The 22685-nt window shown below is 40.3% G+C and overlaps 1 protein-coding gene across 2 annotated transcripts; it reads left to right on the top strand.

Annotated features, from left to right (window-relative positions):
- Positions 1-15130: 15130 nt before the first annotated feature.
- TPBG (trophoblast glycoprotein) lies at positions 15131-20315 on the top strand. Of its 2 annotated transcripts, none has more exons than XM_027696530.1 (2): positions 15131-15230; positions 15997-20315. In XM_027696530.1, exons 1-2 carry the CDS (start codon positions 15190-15192, stop codon positions 17267-17269), a joined length of 1314 nt encoding a protein of 437 aa, XP_027552331.1. In that variant the 5' UTR covers positions 15131-15189; the 3' UTR covers positions 17270-20315. The 2 variants fall into 2 exon arrangements, with proteins under 2 accessions (XP_027552331.1, XP_027552338.1); XM_027696537.1 differs by lacking the exon at positions 15131-15230 and adding an exon at positions 15470-15570.
- Positions 20316-22685: the final 2370 nt, after the last annotated feature.

The raw sequence follows: 22685 nt of genomic DNA, 5'->3' as shown, positions 1-22685 counted from the left end.
TTAACAGCTAGTAAATCTCTGATCTGGGACTCAGCTGCTGATCACATAAAAATGGCATATGTCACTGAACCTTCAGATGCCTCAGCACCTACATATATTTTAAACTCATAAGCACTCAGAAAAAGTCATGTCCAGATGGTATAAGACTTAAACCTGGTTTCTCTCTCTCCTTGGCACTTGATGCTATGCTCTAGCTCTAGCTCTGCTCTTTATATTGCTTGCACTGTTTGTACCTTCTAATTTATATCTCTGTAAAACATTGCCATTTTGGTAAGGTGACACTACAGACATACCTGTAAGTGGCTGCATCGGATATAAAGTAACAGAAGATTAGGTCTGTGGTTCCAATCTGTCCTGCAGAAGGTAAAAATCTAGAGAAAAAAGGAGAGTGGGAATTACCAGCTGCTAAGACAGCAGAAGATAAACAAAACCATTATTCTCCCATCAGGTAAGGAAGCAGAAAAAGTGACCTCATACACTTAATCTAGGATTGCTTTTCTCAGATTTTAAAATGTAGGTATGTAATGAAAGAAAGTCCCTTAAAATGTTTTAAGGAATTTTGCCTGAAAACCTATGAACCAACGTCACCCTGTTACCTTCAACAGAGTGTTTGATCACTCTAACAAACAGTGATTCATTCTATAGCACACTTACATGGCACTTACCAGTATTTACCTATGGGCAGCAAGCACAGCAATGCCTCTGACAATACAGCTGAAATGCTAGGCAGCTGGCTTATGCACCTGAAAAATGGTAGGGAGGTAATTTCTTCTCTCAACACAAGAGAGAATACTCCCAGTGCATCTCTCGTGCTGCAAGAGGAATACTGAAAAGATTAATGCCTCTAAATGAGGAAGCCAGGCAATCATGAGCTGCCTGTGCCACTTGCACAAGGAGAGAGGAAAGCATTCCTTTGCTGTCCTTTGCCTCCTGGGGGACATGACAGCCTCCTTGTAAAACTGCAGCTGCTGGTAAAAGCTCAGGTCAGTGACTCTGTAATGTGTCAAACTGGTCTTTTTTTACCAGTATATCTACTAGTGTTTGTGCATCACTCAGACATACATATATACAGTTTTATATATGCAGCTAAGCAAAGGGGGCTGACTCTGAGTACCTTTACTTCAAAATTACTTTTGAGTAATTTTACAACTATGACCCCTTTCACAAGCCATTTTACCTCAGAATACTTTTTTTATTTGTCTTTAGATATATGCCCCATGCCAAATGGTATCAGCATTTTAATTCTCTAAAGTCAGATAAACACGAGAATCCTAATGCTCCTTATGAAGGATTTAGACAAAAATGAAAGAACGAAACCAAAAACTGCACAAGGTTATAACCAGTTGTAGTCATCTTGTTCAAAATGTAAGTTTTGAAGCTATCCTGTGAGAAATGCGGATAATAACAAAAACTGATTCAGCTGAGTTCATAAATCTGATGATTCCTTTGAAAGTATAACAGTTAATACATCTGTTATACCGTCTAGAGGCTGCTCTTTATGGTAAGTCAAAGAAAAGCATGAGACATCTCCAGAATGCTCTGCACATTATTGCAGAAGCTTTTTAACAGCTGAAAGGCTACTTTGTCCAGAAGGGGAGTATCAGAGAGCCATGAAAGTTGTAGATGCATTTCGGATACCAAAGTACCAAAAAGGAACATCATCAGTAATAAAATGCTGTGCCCTAAGCAATGCAATCTGGTGAATAGCTTTAATCAGGCTCCCAGAAAAGTCCAGAAATGGAAGCAAGAAACTAGTAAGGGAGAGGAAGGGGTTAAAAGAGCTCAGTCCTAACTCTGCTTGAATAGAAATCAGTGCCTTCCAGAGGAACAGCACAGGATAGTTTCTTTAAAAAAACAGTACCTGTAATCCTTCTTTATTCATTACCTGTTTTTATAAAGTAAAATTTTTCCATGGAATGAGAAATAAGCACTGCATTATCCCAAGGATCTAGATTTCTGTTACTCTTACACTAAATAACAGGCAAGTAGAAACATTTCAGTTGATAAAAATGCTAATACAGGGCTGATTTTCTTTCTGTTTCTGTATAGACAGTGCCCAGTTTGGAGTGCAGCTTACTTCCTGGGACTCAGCTAGGAACAGAAATATAACATATGGAGCTGTTTGTAGAATTAACATTGAAATTTAGTCAAGCAGCTTCTGTAATTTTACATCCATTCTGACCCAGCAGAGTTATTCCCTTTCTATAATTAAGTCTATCGTCGCTGTAATAGGAGCCATATCTGAGGCTGGAGAAATGTCACTTTAGCAAAAATGAACATGCCTCATCAAAACCAGAAAATGTTCAAGGATATTAACTTTTCAAAAAGAAACAGTAAATAAGTCATCTAAGCTGTCAAAATGCTTTTCCCTATTTTCATATTATTGTGTTTATACAAAGACCATCTTGTAAGCAAAATAATATATTCTCTAATTTGCATTTAACATTGCACCTGAAATAATTTCTAGCCATTGCAACAAAAGCATGCTTTTTACTTTGGCTACACATAATGCATCTCTGGAATTCTCAGGCTGCCAGGTGTTTTATATATAACATGCTTATATCAAAAAAAGAAAAAATTATATTCCACTCCTATAAAAATAGCATATTAACACAGTCAAAGCAATCTGATACACAAAAGAATTGAAAATAGCTACAGCAGGTTGATAAGGAACAACCAGTATAAGAAACAAAAGGAGCCAACGTAAGTGATGAACTTTGAATAAAATGAAAAGTTCTGGTTGACTTAAAATTTACAGAATGTGAATGCCTTATTGATTGCCAGTGCTATCTGACAGGGCATGGTACAGTCCGACATAACTTATGGATAGGAAATAACATTTCCATGTTACACATCATGACAAGTTTCAGGCACATGTTGCTGCCAGTGAGGAAATGGTTAGTACAAAAAAAAGGAATCCGTGTAATGGCTGAAGTTACAGCCTAAGAAACCCACATGCAAAGGCTTTCTCCTATGGATCACCTCTCTTCCCTATAGGATGGAGTTATATACATGGTCCCATGCTCATTTGCAGAGGAGTAGCATAGATCTGTAAAAAAGTGGTTTTATACTAATCCAAAAATAGAAGCAAACCTGAGTGTATAAATATAAGACAGGTTAGATTTCCAGAACCAGAATTGTTTTATTACTGCAGGTAAACAAGTCAACCACTGAGATACAGAAAGTCAATTGTAGGCTTAACAAACTAAAAATACTCTATCAAAATTCACTTGACATTTCTGCATAAAAAAAGTTCCAGCCTTTAGCACACATAATTGAAATGAAGAAAAGATGATTTGTTCAAATCTACTCCAAGCTTTGATGTAAGGTTATTTTTTTTAATTAATTGAATTAAAAACTAGTTTCTCTTCTCCATCCAACTAAAGACCTCTGGTACACACAATTAACACATGCCTAGACAAATTTAGCTCTCTTTTATTCTGAAGCTCAACATTTGACCTTTTCACACACTCAGTATTACTTTCTACAAATTATCTTTATTTTTAGATTAAACAATTGCAACACTTTTTTTTTCTTCCAAGAAGTGACATGAAAAAGTAATTATGGGATACATTCTCCCCATTCATGTTTCGCTACTAAAGACATTGCCTGAACACTTAATAAACCTTCTTTAAGATTACATTTGGTAAGGTAAGACATGAGATTTAATAAGCATAGCCTAATTTATATCTCATTTTTGCCTTATAGACTGAGCAGCAAAATTTAGTCAATAACATGAAATGCTAATTGCATTTTCTCCCTGTTCCCAAGGGACATATTTTGATGTTAAACATAGATCCTTCATTTTTTTGAGCAGTGCTTTTCTATTCATCAACAATCTACAAACAGTATAAATTTACCTTCTAGAGACAGCAACTGTGAGTATTGGGCACAAGAATATCTCTGTAACAAGGAAATAGTTAGAAGCCCTACAAAGTGCCCTGACTTGAGAATTTAGTTACTTACAATGAATGAATTAAACTCCTGGAGACAAAACAAGGTTAGTCAAAGTGTGCTAAATTTGCTAAATTTGCTATTTTGCTAAAGTGTGTGTGGGGGTTCTGAATAAAAGAATTCATTGTCACACAGAATCAGAGTCTGAATTCATATGCTGTTGGATTATTCCTTAGCCTATTAGCATTAACATGAAGAAAATAAACAAAGCCTTAAACCAAGGAAGAAATAATGAGAAGAATTAACATGCTTTTGAGGATGCTGAAAAAGATTTGAGATAACAAAATGAATGTTCTAGCTTTCACATTCAGTATCTCTACCAGTGTAAATGGCTACTATAAAACCTGGGAATTATTTCATCGTATCTGAATTGGGGACCAATTTAATTCTGAGCCTGCAACATTAGTAATTGTGTAATCAGATGAAAACATTTCTACAGAGCTTCTGCTCCCATTAAAAACATCCGCAGAGTGTCACATTACCTGTGGCTTTTAAGACTTTACATTATCGTCTGTCTCGTGCACATCGCGGTTAAAATGCCAGTCCTAGCCTTTTGTGAGAGTTTTTCAAATATATTTTCCCTCTCTGCTTACACAGGCTTATTTTCTACACCAGCCAACACTTTTTAAAAATAATCACACCCCATCCAGGGCAAGTATGTAAATAAGTAATGTTCCATCAGCAGGCATCATACAGCCAGGGTTTATTTGGCTTTTTCAAAGACATGTAGGAGACCCATAATGAAGTGCTGAGAGTTAAGACAAAGAACAAGATTAAGTGATCCATCAGATTTTGGGAAACTGTCACTGCCTAGCAAGTCACTTAATTCTTTAGCTCATGAAACTGTGGCCAATAGCCCTGGCAGTCATCCTGTGCTCCTGAAAGGAAGTAACATTCTGTCACTGAAAAGGAGCATGATTTTAAGAGCATTCTTGAAAATAACAAACCGCTTGTTCAGCCTGAAACATAAAAGTAATTAAAGTATACCTTTATGTGAGCATAAAAGACAAGTCAAGCTATGATCTGAGAAATGTTCACAGGGCAGATGACACAAGGTAAGGAGTCAGTTATGGCCATGCAGGTGTCTGTGAAGGAGCAAAAGAATTGAACATCCTGGTGCAAAGTTGAGAGGCACTCAGTGCTTTAGGAGGATGCGAGTGACGGATGCCACATGATGGTTGTCATATTGCTCAAGGAGCTGCTTGCTTCTCAGGCAATATGTGAAACCTCAGAGTTAGTAAACAGAGCTGACAAAGGGTTGCAAGCTCTATTTGATCGCTGTCACAAAATCACTAAAACAGACAAGACTTGGCCAGAATTGTCCATGATGACACAGTCAACATTTTTTTCTCTTTGCTATAAAGAAGAAAGGTATTTAGCTCTGTTGATCATGAGAGATGTTAACAACATCATTGTTTCCAGAAGACCCAAGTTTGATTTCCTGTCTGTTTCTGAAGCCCTTTTATTAACTTTAGGTAAAAGAAAGAATTTTTTTGAATGATGTTAAGTATCTGCAAAATCATAGAGATATATGCATGAAGGAGAGTTTTGGAAAGATATGTCCCATGAGAGTGATGGATGTGCTTACAAAGTATCAGTGTATGATTGCATACTAAGTATTTTCCAAAGCATATATCTTGTATGCATGCTTAAAGATCACCTAAAAATCAACCCATCATTTACCTTCTAAAGAATTTATCAACTTTCAATCACGTTTGCCCTCAAAAAGTAAGGACCAGAGAGAGGGGACAGAGCATTTAAGAATGTCTGCTAATGTTAACGTGTGCATAATGGTCCCAAGTGCCAATATCTTCTGTAAAGATTACATACCAACTAACGGGAATGCTTTTTGGTTCATTTGCTAGAATATGGGTCCAACTTTCAAAAACATCAAAAAGGGTTAGAAACTGGGAAACTTGGGCTCCATAAAATCAGTAATCTCTGAAGATAAAACTTAGAAGAGCTTTTATCTTTGCTGCAGGTTTCACTGTAAGGCTAGAGATACCTGAATTATCTCAGAGCAGCTTAACTGAGATGCCCGTAGCTCTAGCCACAGCTATAAAGAACAGCAGCTGGCAGCGTGTGCATTATATACATTAACATACTATTTCCTGACGGAAAAGCATAAAAATACAGGGTTTTAGAACAGATCTAGCCAGCACTAGATCTCCTAGCAGCATTAAATGAAATCTTGTCCAAGGCCAGTCTTTTTTCTCTTGTATTTTTCCAGCTATTGAGATTGCCTTCTCACACAACTCTGAACTGTGACTTGGCAATGTAAGATTGGCAAAGGCATTTTTCAAACTGATATTAAATGATGGACAAAATGCCAACTGACTGGAGATTTAGTTGTCATGGCATATAGAAAAGCTATCTCTACTTTATGTAAAGCAATAAATTATTACCTTTTTAATACTTGCTGAGTTTCAGTTGAAAACACAGTGAAGAGCAAATGAATGCATCCTGACCCTTTTTTCCTCTCCTATCATCTTGCCTAGTTCTGTTTCCTGGCTTGCAGCAGTTCTGCAGAGGTACATGCATTTGCAGTTTGTCTAAGCATGAGATAAAGAACATGTTGACTGAAAGAAATAAATAGAATGCTAACAGTGCAAAAAAGAGAGCAAATTACTCTTCTGTCACTGTAGAATCATAAAATTAAAAAAAAAAAAGTTTTACTTGCAGCCTCAACAATTCCAAGATACTATGCAGTTTCCAGTCATTTGAAGAGGAATCTATAAATGCAACAGGGCATGTCCCTATATTTTTGCAATTACTAAAAATTGGCTTTTTCACATTAAAATTACTATTATATACTGAAACTGATTTACCCTCAAGAAAGGACTCACAGACCAGTATAATTTAGAACTTAAATGCAGCCAAGACCTCCACGCCCAGTGTGATCAGTTTCCAGTTATGATTATAAGTACCAGCAGCAAATATATATGAGAAGCAATAAAACATACCCAGCACTGACAACTTCAGCGGGATTTTTTTTTTCCAGTTTGACCTAGATGACTTAACTATCTTAACAACTGCTTTCTGGACATTTTCCCCAGCACCACATTAATTTTGAAGTGTCATATTTATTTCCTCAGTATTAGCATCTCAAACTTCAGAATATTCTAACCTAGCTGTAAAAGAAACAATCTTTCCAGACTGGATCTAATTTCATGTCATGAATGTCTTCAAGCAGGAAAGCCTCAGCAAGAACACCTTTGTTATGTTACCTTGCATCACCTCCATCGCAGGCTGTGACGGTGCCATCTTTGCCCACTCTGCCGTGTTTCGAGCGATACATCTGTTCCACTTAGAGGAACCTCTATATCTGTGTGTTTGTATTGCCTTGAGGTTATCCACAACTGGAAGCCTTTTTTTTCAGTTACTTCTTTAACCCTGTTTTTGCTTTTGCCTTTCTGGGGGTAGGAATTGTAGGAAAAATGATATGGGCACTGACAGTCAGTCTGTGTTGTAGGCTGTGACTGTTCTGTCCCAAATGTGAGTCAGAGCAGTCTCAGTTAGTTTCTGCTGTCCTCAATACCCATTACATAAATTGCAGGTATATATGGTTCGTTCTGAAACTAGCATGCCCCTTCAAAATGTCCCTTCAATACTGCATTTTTGTAGAGACCTGCACACAGAGAAGAGAAAGAGCTTCAGAAATCCATTTTACCTACTTCAAGGCATTTTTACTCTGTAAATATGGCACAAGGAGGCCACGATAAAACAAAGAAACAATCCAACAAATTTCTCTGTGGGACTTTGCAAGACATATATTGTACAAGTGTGTTTCTAACAGTTTATTCAACAACATCAAGCATAAACGATGGTTCTGAAGTGTATTACAAACATACGGAAATCCAGAATTAATGTGGTTAGCATTAGATAAACTGTTCATTTTTAAAGGCAGGAAGTTTTGATTTCCTTAATAAATATTTTAATAAATATTTGTGAATAAATATATTCAGATGATCACAGAAATTCGTAACTACAATTGCTTGAAAATAGAATTTCTCCCAGAAAAATGTTCAAATACTTTTTCATGTCACCTGTTAGTTATGTTGTAGGGAAAGATAGATCAAAAATAGATCTGAAAAAAAAATCAAATGTTTTCTATTTCTCTTTATATTCAAAAACTACAAATTTTAACATTTTAGAATTTTGTCCCCTTTATTTTCATCTCTCTGCCTCTGTTTGGCCACAGAACATAACTGAATTAATCAGGTCCTCTGCTTCACTTGCATTTTTTCCATTCTTTTGTCCTTCTATGACTGAAAGTTTTTAGAGCTAGAAAATTAAAAGACATGATGTTAAAAGTTTGTAACAGTTTTACTTTTTTTTAAAGCATTCAAGATATTAAGGATTCTTAATTTTGTTTTCAAACTTCAGATTAACAGAGAAGCATATTTCAACAAAGGAGGAATCTTTTGATGGTAAAATCTTTCAAGTGAAAATATTAGCTAGTGCCAATGTCAGTGCTCATGTTCATAGTACTGAAGATTTTTGAGCTCTGACTTAAGAAATGCCTCAGCCACAAATCAATGGAGGTTGGGAAAAAATATTGAGGAGTCCGTATTTAAATAGAATTTAATATCTTTCTTCAGCAACCTCTGTTGGCCATCATAAGAGACAAAATGCTGGACTAGGCAGACTTTTCTCCAATCCCATAACAAGACGTTGTTTCTTTTTCTGGTGCTGAAGTTCTCCTCAGTTTATATTCAGAAATAATAAACCTAATGGGCAGACCTCAAATCATTTACAACATCGAGCTGATAATTAGTCTTTATAATGTAAATTGCATCTATTACCCATAAAAGATATCAAAACATTTCAGTAAGCCCAGTAAGATTAATTTTCAATGGTTAGCTGGTGATGACACACATCATGCTTCACTATTGCATTAAATCCTTAAAACTAGCATATTTTTAAGCATGCAAAGTTGGACAGAGAGAGCCGAGGCATTTTGATCCTGACTTTTTTTTTTTCCCAAAAGAGAGTACTAGAACAGACACTTGTTCTACATATACTTGCAGAGGACCCTGTGATTCTTGGCCATGACATCACAGAAACAGAGAAATAAAAAATTAAGGACATGTATTCCTTAAAAACACTCAATTACTACATTGGTTCCCTTTAGCTTTTTGTCTGTCACCATAGTGGCCTTACGCATAGATAGTAGACTTCCAAGGGATACAAAGATTGGACCTTAGAGGTTCTTGGACTGCAGCAATAGTGAGAAATTGCACAAAACCCTGTAAGTGTTCACAACCATGAACTAAGGAACAAGAATTCCAAAGTTGCAAGAATTCAAGAAAAAACAAAGATTTGCCCTTCATACGTACAGATTTACATACACCCACCTGCCATTGTGGTCTTTGAGACTCTTTTCAGGCCTAGCAGAAATATAAGTATTTATTAGAGTCATGTATTCACTAGTTCATTCAGCTGATTACAGGACAGGGAACCTACTATGAATTCTGAAGTACTTTCTTTAACCAGGTACAATAAAATACCACTAATACAGTGTACTAAGGACACCGTTCTATAGCGTAGGCAAGTTTATATCTCATAGCAAGGATGCATTTTTCTTTTCTGCATTTCATCCAATCATCCCTATCCACCTGGAAGTACTATAATTAGCTCACCTCTTCACTCAGTTTTACAGCCGGTTTTGAAACAGAAGTATCTCCTGTAGCCTTTTGCTTGGACAAGCCTTTGCTCAAACTTTTAAAAGTCAATTTAGTCTTTCCACATAAGTCCTTGTACATCTAGCCTCCAAATCACTTTTATTACTCTTTTCTTTCTTTGTTCTTTCTTTCTTGTAATTTTTTTCCAGTCATAGGATGCCAGAATGGAATGCAGTATTTCAGGTGTAGTCACCAGTGCTAAAGAGGAGGGAAGGTATCATCTTCCACCTTTGCTGACAGAATGTGTGACCCTCATAAAAAAATCACCGTTTCCCTTGTTTCTCCCACCCTCTTTCAACCTCTCAGAGTGCATTCCTTTTAACACACTTCAGATGTAGTAACCCAGAAAGATGCAAAGACTTGAGATAAAAGCAGAAGGATGGGAAGGCAAAGCAAGACAGGAAGTTTTCAGTAGAGGAGGACTACATAAACAAATATGTGACATGGTGGTCAAAAGCAGGTAACAAATGATCATTGATCATGGAGGAAAAGATGCAGGACACTGATTCACCAAGCTTTTTAATCTTGTGTATTCAATCATATTTGTGGAGGCAAATCTTAACCAGGCAGTGAGTTGCATTTTACGTCTGCTTTGTCAGATTGTAAACAACAGCACAATGTGTAAGACAGTGGAGAATCAAACCCCATATGTTCTCAAATCTGCTAAGCCTTTTATATGCCTTTTTTCAATGGGGAATTCATCAAAGTCAACTCTCCCCTACGAAGACTTTCAGTTTCAACAGATGAACATGTTTTCATGAAAAAGGCTTTACATGGAAATACTCACGACTCGCAGTCCTCTGTTGTTAGAGCTCCTGCAGCCCTGTGTGCTGAAATCAGCCACCCTTACTTGCTGGGGAAGCAGGGCAAACTGGGAAACACCCTTGGCACCGTGAACGGCTGCGAAACCTTGGCATAGCACAGCCTGCAGAGTGAGGAACGAGTGGGACTGTTGACAGAAGTGTGAGGAACACATTGGCCCAAATTCCCTGCAGATCTGGGTTTCTGCTTTTCAGAGACAAGAAAGAAAGCAACGTATTTCAGCTCTCCCTTCTTTTCCCCACTGCAGCTAGGTGACTGCCCTAGCCTATGCCATCTTTTAAGAGTCCCCTCAAACCATGGGCAAATGTGAACTGGAACCCAGTACCTCAATCCCACCTGCTGCCTTCTTCACACACTGTAATGAAGACAAAATTGCAAGTTGGTCCATAAAACAGGATTTTGAGTTCAGTGTCAGCTAGGAGGCACTGTGTGCAGCAAGGCAGGTTGCCATGGCACAGAGCAACACTAATCCAACAAATAATCTGCTCAGCCCATTTTCCAGCATTGCCATTAGACTTCTAGATTGCTGCTTCTTGACAGGACATCCCAAGTGGACATGAACAACATACAAGCTTTCCAGCTGAAGGCTGCTCATATTATCCACCCTGTGGTGCAAATCAAACTATTAAGGAGTAATCAGAAGGCAGGTCATTTTGGTCCTTCAAGAAGGACTAAACTCAGAAGGCTTATTTTGTGGAAGGAAGAGTTTTACTGGCTGTAGTGATTTACTCTGAGTACACAGAAAATAGCATAGGTTATAGAACCAAATTTGCATTATTAAAATTAGAATAATAAAAAAAGAATCACCATTTTAAAATCTACACAGTAAACTATCAAAGATAGCTTGAAAGTAAGACATGCATTGTTCCTGAGCAAAGAAAGAATAAAAGCATGATCAAAAGTTTAGCCTGACCTGTTTAAGCACGTTAAGTTCTCAGTTATTTTGTGATGAACTTGTAAGAGGTTATTCAGCTTGATCCCTGTTGCAGATACTCTACATGTCAGAGCATGTAGAGCTGGAGTATAGACAGAGGGATATGCACATGGTGGCAGCACCTAGAATACAGCAAGTCCTCTTCCCAAGTCTGTTTTCCTAGTGTATTCTTGACTCCAGCTCTGGTAGCCAGTTTTGCTGGAGGAAGTCACCATTGGTTCCTTCTTATTTGAGTCACACATTGTTTTATTATTTTTAACAATAAAACACTACAGGGAAACATGGGGAACAGGTAGAGTCTGTCTTCACAGTTTCACCAGTTTTCAGTGTTGCTTACATTCAGGTGGGGGTGCTTTATCTCCTCTCATCCCTTCTATCCCCACCTAAGGCATGCAGAAGACTCCAGAAGTTACAACAGTGCCCTATTACAGACACCAAGTTAACATATCTTAAAGACTTCCTCCCCAAAATATTACTTTTGGTTAAAATATTTTTTCTGTTAGTTCTGGCAAAGTTTAATATGTTTTCACAGTATTAAAAATCAATATTCTCTGTGCTAGATTAACTTTTATTATTTCAACATAAAAATGGATAACATACATGAAAATGTAAACATAGATTCCTTGAAGATTGCCATCTATATTGCTCAAAAAAACTATTATGCAAGTTTAAGGGCACCTAAAAAGAAAACTGGAACCTGAATGCTTATGGGTGTGAACATGTGAATGCTGAATAAAATTCAAACAAGAACATGAGGCAACATTTGGTTGCCTAAGTATTTTTATGGCACTTTCTTAAGGATTCTGATGGTGTTTCTTCAAAGGAAGCCAAGTCCCAAGAAAAACAGGTGTCCCTCAGAGGACCTGCTGGATCTTTCTATGTGAGGTAGCAGATGGAACTTGCAGCTTGTTCTTCCACTTTTGTGGGAGGACATTTTTGGTAAAAGAAAAGATTTCTGGTGCCTGAACAATTGCTCACTTGGTGTACGATCTTTAGCACATCATAAATGCCTTTCCAAGGTCACTTCCTATGAAGTATTGAGTGTCTTCATGCAATATTAAGGCAATGAAGAAACACTTCACTGAAGAAACATAAATTTCCCTGTCAGTAAAGAAAATAAAATATAAAAAAATGTAATTGCTATTGCATGTAGTTCTTCCCCAAACTCTTCCAACTCCTTGGACATCAGCTGCAGTCAGGCCACTCAAAAGGGGCATCCAGCATTGTTTGGTATCTGTCCAAGGGACTTTGAGATTATTTAGGATGGGATCCATCTCAATTAACTTTATTAACAACCTTAAATTTGAGTGTCTAAAATAATCTTCCAGATTTTCCTAAGGAGAGTGGAGAGGCATGAGCATTTACAAATGCCACTTTATTCCTTTGTAAGGTGAGAACATTAAAAGGGGAATAGCAACTCCAAAATGGTCGAGCAGTATAGTTATCACAATTTGTCCCCATGACTCTCTGCAGTCCCCTTAGGTAGTTGTCACACTTTCACGTTGTGGAAGCTGAATTACTGGAGTACTGATATTCAAAAGCAAGCAGTTCTCATTACTGTCACATGAAGCAAGCTTTAACTGCCTGGAGGAGGATGGTCAGAGGTTTACTTCATGATTGCAGACGACCAGCATATTATCCAGCCTCAGCCTGGAGCCGCAGAACCACTGAGAAACTGAAGCATTACCTCAACCACCCCCATCCCTGAAAATGAGCTTCTCATTTAATGCCTAGGAATATCAGCCACAGGAGCAGGAACAGTTTCCTTACAGTAAATTAACTTCCAGTTGGAGCCCTTTAGCCAAGACAATATATGTTCAAATCCTATACTTTAACTCAGGCAATAGTTTTGCATAACCTTTATGCAAAAAACTATGAGATTAGATTCTATGGGCTTTGCAATGCAAATTCACAAATCAATCAACTGTAATAGCCAAAACTGACCAGAAAACACATCAGGGTTTTTTTCTTCATTTTCCTAGTACAGATTACAAACACATCCAGGAAATCACTCAGCATACACAGAAAAACACTTGGTATAAGTGTATTCAAGAGAAAGTAACATTTGTTTTTTTGGAGTATGCCTCTGAGAAAAGATGTTTTATTTAAACAAGAAGAGAAGAGAGCAGATTACAAGTGGTTTTTTTCCTCTTGCAAGCTTAAGCAGGCTTAGCAGGTACAATTTACCACTGGAATAATAGGAAAGAATAGTAAAATACTTGTTATCCATTATTTGCATTACTGCAGCACATTCAAGCACCTGTCAGTGAGCACTCCATAGACATGGAACATAAACACATTCCCTGCCCAAAGAGCTAACCTGCTGTGCAGGGCAAGAGGCACAATCCCATCCAGACAACCATAAAGAGCCAGGAACTTCTAGGAAAACTATGGTCAGCTAATGAGCAGACCAGCGTAATTGTTCTTAATTGTATTATTTAATTCAAAATGACATTGTATCTAAACATTTTATAAACGATAGTTATGGGTATGCTGATTAAGAATTTTTTCCATTATTTATTTTTGTAAACATACCTTTTAAAAAACTAAAATCTCCTGCAGTGTAGTGCCACTTTTTTAAAATCAACATCAAAGGAACAACTTCCCAAACTTCTGGAACGGCTGGCAAATCCAAGATCTCACTTGTATCACTATTACTTCAGCCACCCCTTATTTCCTTTTCTCCATAATCTTCATGTAAAGAGCACACTGGTCTATCAGCTGGGCAGCCCTCGCCTGTCACCCAACCCCAGACTTTTCTGCACTGTAATACCACTGTCAAGCTAGAGAGAGGAGAACAATCCTACAGAAACAAATGTTTTAGCTCATTATTCTCCAGATTCTGGGGCCAATTTTATCAAGACTTCATTCTGGATTTATCTGTTCCCCTATGGCTTTTGGCAGCTCTGAGATTCCTGCTGACTTTACCAAAAAAAGGAACCTAGTTTATCAGAAAAGCAGAAGGAGTATAACTGGCATATGAGAAGAAAATTTTCTGTAGGCAGTCAGCAGAAGGGGAAGGAAAGCCCAAAGGAGTTACCGACTCTCATTCTGTTTCACATTGCTGAAACTGGTTATTTGAATACACTGGCAGGTCTTCTGTGTTAATTAGATGTTATTTAATAATCTCAATCACTTCCTAAGGACCAGTGGCTCAATACAGCCCCCACGATAGCTCACACCATTCATGTTTTCCTCAAATATCCCGAGTTAGTCAGTATTTGTACCACCTGGCTTGTTCAGGGACAGTCAGCGGATGAAACTGGTAAATATTTTACATACAGGCAGGTATTCAGGCTTTTCCTCACCATAATAAAGTTTAAATCTCAGGCTTGGGCTGTCAGTGCGGGTCCTTTTCTTTTTTAAAAATTATTATTTTTTATTTTAGGACTTCTAAAAATCCCGGGTTGGGTTTTTTGTGGTCTTTTTGCTTTAGTTTTGGAGTTCGGTTGGTGTATTTCACTGCCGCTGTTGCTCCCCCCTCTCCCGAAAGGCGATCCCTGGACAGACGCGCGGGGGCAGAGGCCGGCCTCGCGGTCCCGCGCCTCCAGCAGCGGCGCAGCGCCCCCCGCCCTGGAAACCCCTCGGGATTCCCCATCCTGCCGCCGGCCTGAGAGCGCTCATCGTGGAGTCCGCGGGAAGCGGCGCCCGGCGTTCAGGCTCCGCCGCGTCGAGGCAAGCACAGGTACAGCGCTGCCAGGGCGGGGAGCGGAGCGCGGGGCTCTGGCAGCGCTCACCGCCGCCAGCTCTCCCTTCGCACGGCGGCTGGGAGCCGCTCCGCGGCTGAACCACCGCATGGTGCGGCTCCACATGCCGCGGCTCCGCTCGGCGGCAAGGTGAGTCTCCGGCAGCACCACCTGGGCCGGGGGGGCGAGAGGAACGGGGGGCCGAGCAAATCCTCCCGACGGGCTCCCAGAAAAGGCCTCCCAGCAGCGGCGGCTGAGCCGGAGCGCGGGGGCGGCGGGCGGGAGCCGGGCGGGGCGCGGACGGCGGCGGGGCCGCCCCTCGGGCAGGCGCGGGCGGCAGCTCCCCCTGGGCCGGCGGTGCTTGGTTTCTCCTGGCAGCGGAGGCAGGGCCAGGCGCGGCGAAGGTGGGCGCGGAGTTGGCGGCGGGGCCGGGGGCAGTTTGTGGCGGCGGAGTGCTCCGGCGGAGTTTGTTCCGCAGGCCAGGCGGGAGGTGAGGGACGAGGTCCGGGACCGGGACTGGGCTTGGCTCCACTGTGCTCCGCGGAGGGTTTGTGGGCGGGAGTTAGCAGCGGTCGTGGCGCGGAGCAGAGGGAAAGAGCCTCGGGGCGGGGACGGCAGGTGGGGAGCCATGGGACACGGTGGGTGGCGGCGGGTTAGATCTTTCCCTCCCTTCCCCTCGTTTCCCTCCCGTACTACGCCGGTGGAGTCGACGGCCGGCTGAGAAGGCGGCGGCGTGAGCTGGAAGTGGGCGAAAACTTGTTCCTTGGCGGGTTCCCCTGCCCTGCCGCGGGGTCGGTGCCGCTCGGGCGAGCCGCGTTTTGGGGGCGAGGCGCGGGCCGGGGAAAGGCGGGTGGGCGCAGGCAAGCGGAGCCGCGCCGCCCCGCCGCTGCCGTCTCGCTTTCCTCCCCTACCACAGGTCTCGCAGCGGGAAGCGGAGTGGGGCCAGTCCCGGAGGGGACGCGCCCGAAGAAGGGGCTGCCCGAAGCCGTCCCCCGCCTCGCCGCACCGCCTGGAGCCGGAGGCGCCCGGGGGCGAAAGTTGCGCGGGGGGCCGGGCCAGACGCGATGCCGGGGCGCGGCGCGCTCTGCCTGGGGCTGCTACTGCCCGTCCTGCTGGGCTGCGGCTCGGCGCAGCAGCCCGGCGGCTGCCCGGACCTCTGCGAGTGCTCGGAGCCGGCCAGGACGGTGAAGTGCGTGAATAGGAACCTGACGGCGGTGCCCCCCGACCTGCCGCCCTACGTCCGCAGCCTCTTCATCACCGGCAACCCCCTGACCCACCTGCCTGCCGGCGCCTTCTCCGCCCAGCGCCTGCCTGACCTCAGCGCCCTCAACCTCAGCGGCAACCACCTGCAGGCCGTGGAGGCCGGCGCCCTCGCCCTACCCGCCCTGCGGCAGCTGGACCTCAGCGGCAACGCGCTGGTCTCGCTCAGCCCACAGGCCTTCGGGGAGGGCGGCAGCCCCCTGGAGGAGCTGGCCCTCCACGGGGCCCTGCGCGACCACGGCGTCCTCTTCAGCCTGGCCGCCCTGCTGCAGTCCGGGGCCCTGCGCAACCTCAGCCGCCTGGACCTGGCCGACAACGGACTGCTGGTGCTGCCCGCCGGCATGTTCACTGCCCTGCCCGCCTTGCGGCAGCTGGACCTCAGCAACAACTCCCTGGTGGGTCTGCAGAACGTCTCCTTCCAGGGGCTAGGCCAGCTGCAGAGCCTCAACCTCAGCAACAACTCCCTGGCTGTGCTGTGGAACAGCACCCTGGCCCAGTTCCGCAGCCTGCCCACCCTCCGGCACATCGACCTGGACCACAACACCTGGGTCTGCGACTGCCCCATTGAGGACCTGGTGGCCTGGCTCAAGGAGAGTGACCAGGTGGAGGGCAAGGAAGCTCTGACTTGTGCATACCCTGACAAGATGTTGGGTAAAGCCCTGCTGAAGATCAGCAGCTTGGACCTGAACTGCTCTGTGCCCATAGACCTGCCTTCCCAGCTCCAGACTTCGTACGTCTTCCTGGGGATAGTCTTGGCTCTCATTGGGGCCATATTCCTCCTGGTTTTGTACTTGAACCGAAAAGGAATCAAAAAGTGGATGCACAACATCAGAGATGCCTGTAGGGATCACATGGAGGGCTATCACTACAGATACGAGATCAACGCAGACCCCAGGTTAACAAACCTCAGCTCCAACTCAGATGTCTGACAAAGTGCCCCAGATGCAGGGCAGAGCACAGTACCTATGCATGAAAAGTAGACTTATGCTTTACCCTCATGCTTGCTTCCCTCTCTTCTGAGAAGTCTCAGACATGCTTGTAACCTGGGGGGGGATATGCCTCCCTGTCATTTCAAGTTCGTTTTTGTTTTGAGAAGCTGGACAGCTGAGCATGACGTTCAGCTGTATGTAGGAAACAAGCTGCTACCTATTTTCCGCCTTGCCTGTCTGTACTTGTGGGAAATTTTTTTCAAGATATCAGAAGAAACGAAAGAATTTTCTCTGATGCTCGAAAGCCACCAGAGTTTATAAAACATTTACCAACACAGATGCCGTTCAACAAAAGCTGCCTCAACGTTTTTGGAAAAAGATGTTATGTCCCTCTGTGCCAGTTTTGGTCTTGTATATCTGAATCATGATGCAATGATTACATTTCATAGATTACCTTGAGATTTTAAGAAAATAACTCCTTTTAAAAGCTCCTCATTTACATAGGAGGAAATCAAATAGTGAGCATGCACGAACACTGTATAGTTTTACATGTTAGAAAATTTATGATCTCAGTAAGTCTCTTACTATTTTGTAGATATTTTTGATTGCAGTTTACCTGAATTGAGAGATTTTTTTATACAAACTGCATCTAAACTGCATCTCATCTCCTTCAATAAACGGTCTTACAAGAACTGTTGCGTTTGATGTTCAATGAGAAATGTATGGACATCTAGGAATGTGAATAGCGCTATAGTCTCAGAAGTAATAGCTCTACAGTAGTAATATGAATAAAATTTTATACGAATGTGTAGCTTAAAGACATAAATGTTTGGCAGTTTTGTGATATGTGCTTAGAAGAATTACACTGATCAATGATGGGAGCAGTTTCGTTTGGCACAAACCCCGCAGTCTGCTCTCAAAGCAACTGCAAAATGTGGAGACAGATGCTAGGGTCCACCTTGCTGGGAAGGTACAAGCTAATAGAATTTTCAAAAGGTATTCTCCAGATTTAAAAAAATAATCAAAATAAGTTGTGGAGTTTGTTAGCTGGAGAAAATTTTACCTGAATTGAATTATTTATTATAAAAAACCATACTGAGGTGCCCTGAAGTAAATTAAATGCAGCTCATTTGTACAGTTGGCAAGCTTTAGGCTTATAAATCACTGCAGCATTTATTAGATTGCTAACTGTTTCCTTTTTAAGGTCTCTGTTCTCGTGAAGTTCTGTTGTGATCTACATCTAGTAACTTGATGGAACTTTATCTTAAAGCATTTAACAGGTGCATTTCAGTATGGTATGGTACTCATGCTTCTTACTTGCTTGGGAATGCATTTTCTTGTAAATAGATAAGGCATGCAAAAAAACCCTTAAAAAATCATAATTTAATATGCAACTCTGATGACATATAAAAAGGTTAGCAAGAATCTTCCAATGGCTGCCAATAATCAGTGCACTTTTTCTGATCTATTTATAGTTTCTTAATGAAAAAAAATACACCAGCTGTAAAAGTGATGTGACTTGATATATATCAGTTTATCTGTGGAGCTTTTTCCATGGTCACTGTTACTTGAAGCTCTTGAGCATCTCTCAAATTTTATGAATTACTGGCTAATTCCTTTCGCTTTCAAAAGTGACAGTTTTCTCAGATCTATGCTTTTGGTAAGAGCTCATAAATATAAAATAGCCCTTAAAGTATGAGAAGAAATATAATCTCTTTGGGCTATCAGTAGTATTCAAAAACATTTTTCATCTCTGCAACTTCAGACAAAGCAAATAGCACAAGTTGGTTCAGACTGATTTTCTATTGCTTTAAATTGGATTTATTTAACAGTAGTGATTTTTTTTATGTAGTTTTGTGTATTTACCCTTAAAAGAAAAAAAGGAATGGGTATTAAATACAATGAATGTATTGTAAATCAGTATATTTTACAGTTAATGTCAGTTAAGTGATAGCCTTTCTCTTCTGCTGTCATTTAAATGTATGAGCAATATCTAGTTAACGGCATATGAATTAAGTTTGTGGATTCTTAAAAAGCAGACTGCCGGTCTGAATGTTAGCTGCCCATATTTTAAGAATAGCGTAAAAACACCAGTGTGAAGAACTATTACTGTGCCCCTATGCAAACTGTTCATACTTGATATACATCAGATAGTTTATGTAAGAAGCAAGAATTTATAGTAGTTACACAGTGTGCTTTGTTGTATCGGTCATTTTGGAGATTATCGACTTACACTTACTTGCACAGTGCCAAGAGGAGTAGAGCATCATCCTTGCTTCAGATGCTCCTGTAATATAATAGGTAAAATATGTATAAACCAAGCCAATTCTTGGGCAATTTCCTGAGTTTTGTTAACAGACACTTTAAAGTAACTACAGTAAAAGCAGTTATCCGTGATGTTTTAATGTAATGGCTGTGCATTTATAGAGCTGTGTAAGGACAGGCAACAACTTTAATTGCAGTTTCTCACCAATGGGGCAAGTATTTATATAGTGGGCAAGTGTAACTGTTATACTACACTTATTATTCTAAAGATTATTATTACTATTATTTTTGTATCTTAGAAAGTCGATGTAATAGAAATTTATTAGAGATCTGGTAACAACTACTTTAAAGCAATTTTTGTCATTTGCTTACATGTGTATTTATTAGGATGTATCATTTAGCATGTGTCAGTGATGTGGTAGATAATGTTCTCCTACTGTGTTTGACCAGCAGTGAACGCTTTGGTGTTTTGTACAATGCATTATTTGATCTTAAATTCCCTTTCATATACAGTGCTTGAAATTTGTTTTGCGTTCCTTTCACAACATACTTAACAGTGGTACTCTGAAGACACAGAAAAAGTAACTCCCACAATACTTGGGAACTTGGTTAAAAACTATAAATCTAAAATAACATCAGTTTAAAGGTTCCTCTGAAGCACATTTTATAATATTACTCTGCTTTGACACCAGAAATTCCAGTTGCTTGCTGTTTCCGGAGCAGCTTAATTAGCAAGGCTGTTTATTCACTCATTCTTCAATAAAACACATGCAGTACTAAATGCCTCTAAAATGTTTTTTGTATACATAAACCCTTAAAGTTCTGTATGACGCAGTTGTCACTGAAAAACATCCAGACTAAAGTCGTGGACAAAGCTTCAGGGAAGGCTGCGCAGCTAAGTGGAAAGGATGACTTTTCCAAGGTTCAACTGCTTTCTTAAAACTATTTTTAGTTGTAACAAGCTTAAAATTTTCTTAGAAAAATAGCACAAGGAATTGACATGGTTTTAATATATTTTCTTAAAATACTTTCAATCAATGCTGTTGCCAGGTAAGAAAATCCGCAAATCCTTCTTTATCCAAGGTAGCTTTATATTAGATCATCTGGCATTTTTTTAATATCATTAAGCCATAACATTACCAATAATTTTGACATCCAGAAAGTGGTTTGAAGTTTTGTACAACTGCTTTAAATGTTTTCATTCAGGGTAATTTACCTTTTAAGCACTGGTGACAGTCCCCATTGATGTGGCAGGTACTGAAGCAGTCTGTTCAGACCCGTATTCTGTTGTTGACTGAGACGTCACTGAAAACAGGCACAGCAGATTATTCAAAATATGACTGCACTAGGATCCTAGTCCTCATTATTCTACCAGCATTTTCCCTATGGTATACTCTGGTCTTTATGCATCTGCATAATTTCTTTTTTGCCTCATTTTCTCAGGAAATCCATTAAAAAGAATATCGTGAATATCACAGGTAGAGAAATCAGTCTGACTGCACCTTTATTTCGAGGTTTAGAATCTTCATTTCCCTTCAAACCTTAATGTGGAAAAAAGAGCCTTTGTCAAAGTGGACAGAATGAAAATTTGATATGCACTTTTTTTTCTCTTTAGCAGCTGAATGTTCAAGAAGAACCATTCATTTTCAGGATAAGATGAAGGAAAATAGCATTTGGTAAGAAAAACATTTTGGTTTCAAGCTTCAAAATTACATTTATATTCTATGAGAGAAGGTGGAAGGAAGAATTCTTGTAAAGGAAACAGGTTTCTCTTTGTAATGGGTCAGTGCTGGAAATCACAATTCTATGAATAGGAACAATTGCTGGTTGATTCTATCTGTTATGTTCTGGTCATTTTTATAGATACAGCTCTAATTTCTTCCTGTTGCTATAAATAGATTTTGCTAACAAGCTGCATCCCATCTTACAATATTTGTAATGCAGGTGTTTTCAAAGTGAGTTTCTTGTTCAATATAATAGAAGATTTAATTTAATTCAATGCCTGCTGATTTAATAATGACCAGATCAAGCCCATAACTTAATGCTCCTTTTTCTCTTGCACACATTCTGCTTACTAGTTGCAAAGACCTTGGCTTGAAATCAAACAATAAAAGCCCACCAATGAAGAAAGAAAGCAGAACGCTTGGAGAATGTAGCATTTATCTGATATTTCGCACAGAAAAGAGACCTAAACCACGTGGGAGCTGAGGGTCCCCTTGGTGATACAGAAGTAAGTGTATTCTCTTAGCTTCTTAAGTCAATACAGCAGTAGCAGAAAAGTGATGCTTTGTACCAACACAATAAACCTAACAGCACTTCTGTCCCACATTGGCAAAAACCCCACCAACCCTTTAGAAGTAAGAGTACAGGTTTGCAGTATAAGTATGTCCTTAGAAAGGACTTTGACTTTCTCAACTGTGTTACAATTTACGTGTTGTCACATCCTTGGAAAACCTTGCTATGCCAGAAGTCATCTGTTGCGTAGGCAAAGCTTGAAATCAGGCCCTGCATTCCTAATGTTAGCCTAAATAGAAAAAGCGAACTATTAAGAAAATTAAGCTGGTAGTTTAGACAGCGTACTAATGGTATGATTAATAATTTAATACTTGCAATTATTTATATTTTTCAAAGTATTCACTAGATAGCTTTTCCTTTCTGATGATTGACTAGCAGAATAACAGATTTGTCTTTCTAGTAATTATGCATGGAAGCATCTGAATAAATTAGCAATGTTTCAGTACATACAGTGATGAAAATGCTAGAAATTTTGTGTTCTGGAATGTTTCACTATTACAGAAATTTTAGATGTGCAAAAAACAGCTGTACTTTTTCAGATTGAAGTTTGGTTTCCTAATTAAAAATTATTCTTGAAGAAAACCCCAATAAAATATTAATCAGATTGCCTATAAATCTTGTATCTTTACCCTCTTGATTTTATTACTGTAAATCCTTACAGATACTGAGGTCTTTACTAAAAGTGTAGTTGTGTTCTTTTTAGCTTAAATTGATGATTGTGCTGTGGATTTGCATGATAGAATAGGAAAAAAGCAAAGTCCATCTAGACAGCCTGTTTGATTTATTTAGAAAGAAATTTTGCCAGTGAATATAAGGGATTGTGTTTTAATTGTTCTTGTTATTTTGGACATAATTT

The sequence above is a fragment of the Neopelma chrysocephalum genome, unplaced genomic scaffold (assembly GCF_003984885.1).
Source record: "Neopelma chrysocephalum unplaced genomic scaffold, ASM398488v2 Primary Assembly neopelma1_23b, whole genome shotgun sequence".
NCBI lineage: Eukaryota > Metazoa > Chordata > Aves > Passeriformes > Pipridae > Neopelma > Neopelma chrysocephalum.
The sequence above is the reverse complement of the archived record's forward strand: the minus strand, read 5'-3'. Positions and strand labels throughout refer to the sequence as shown.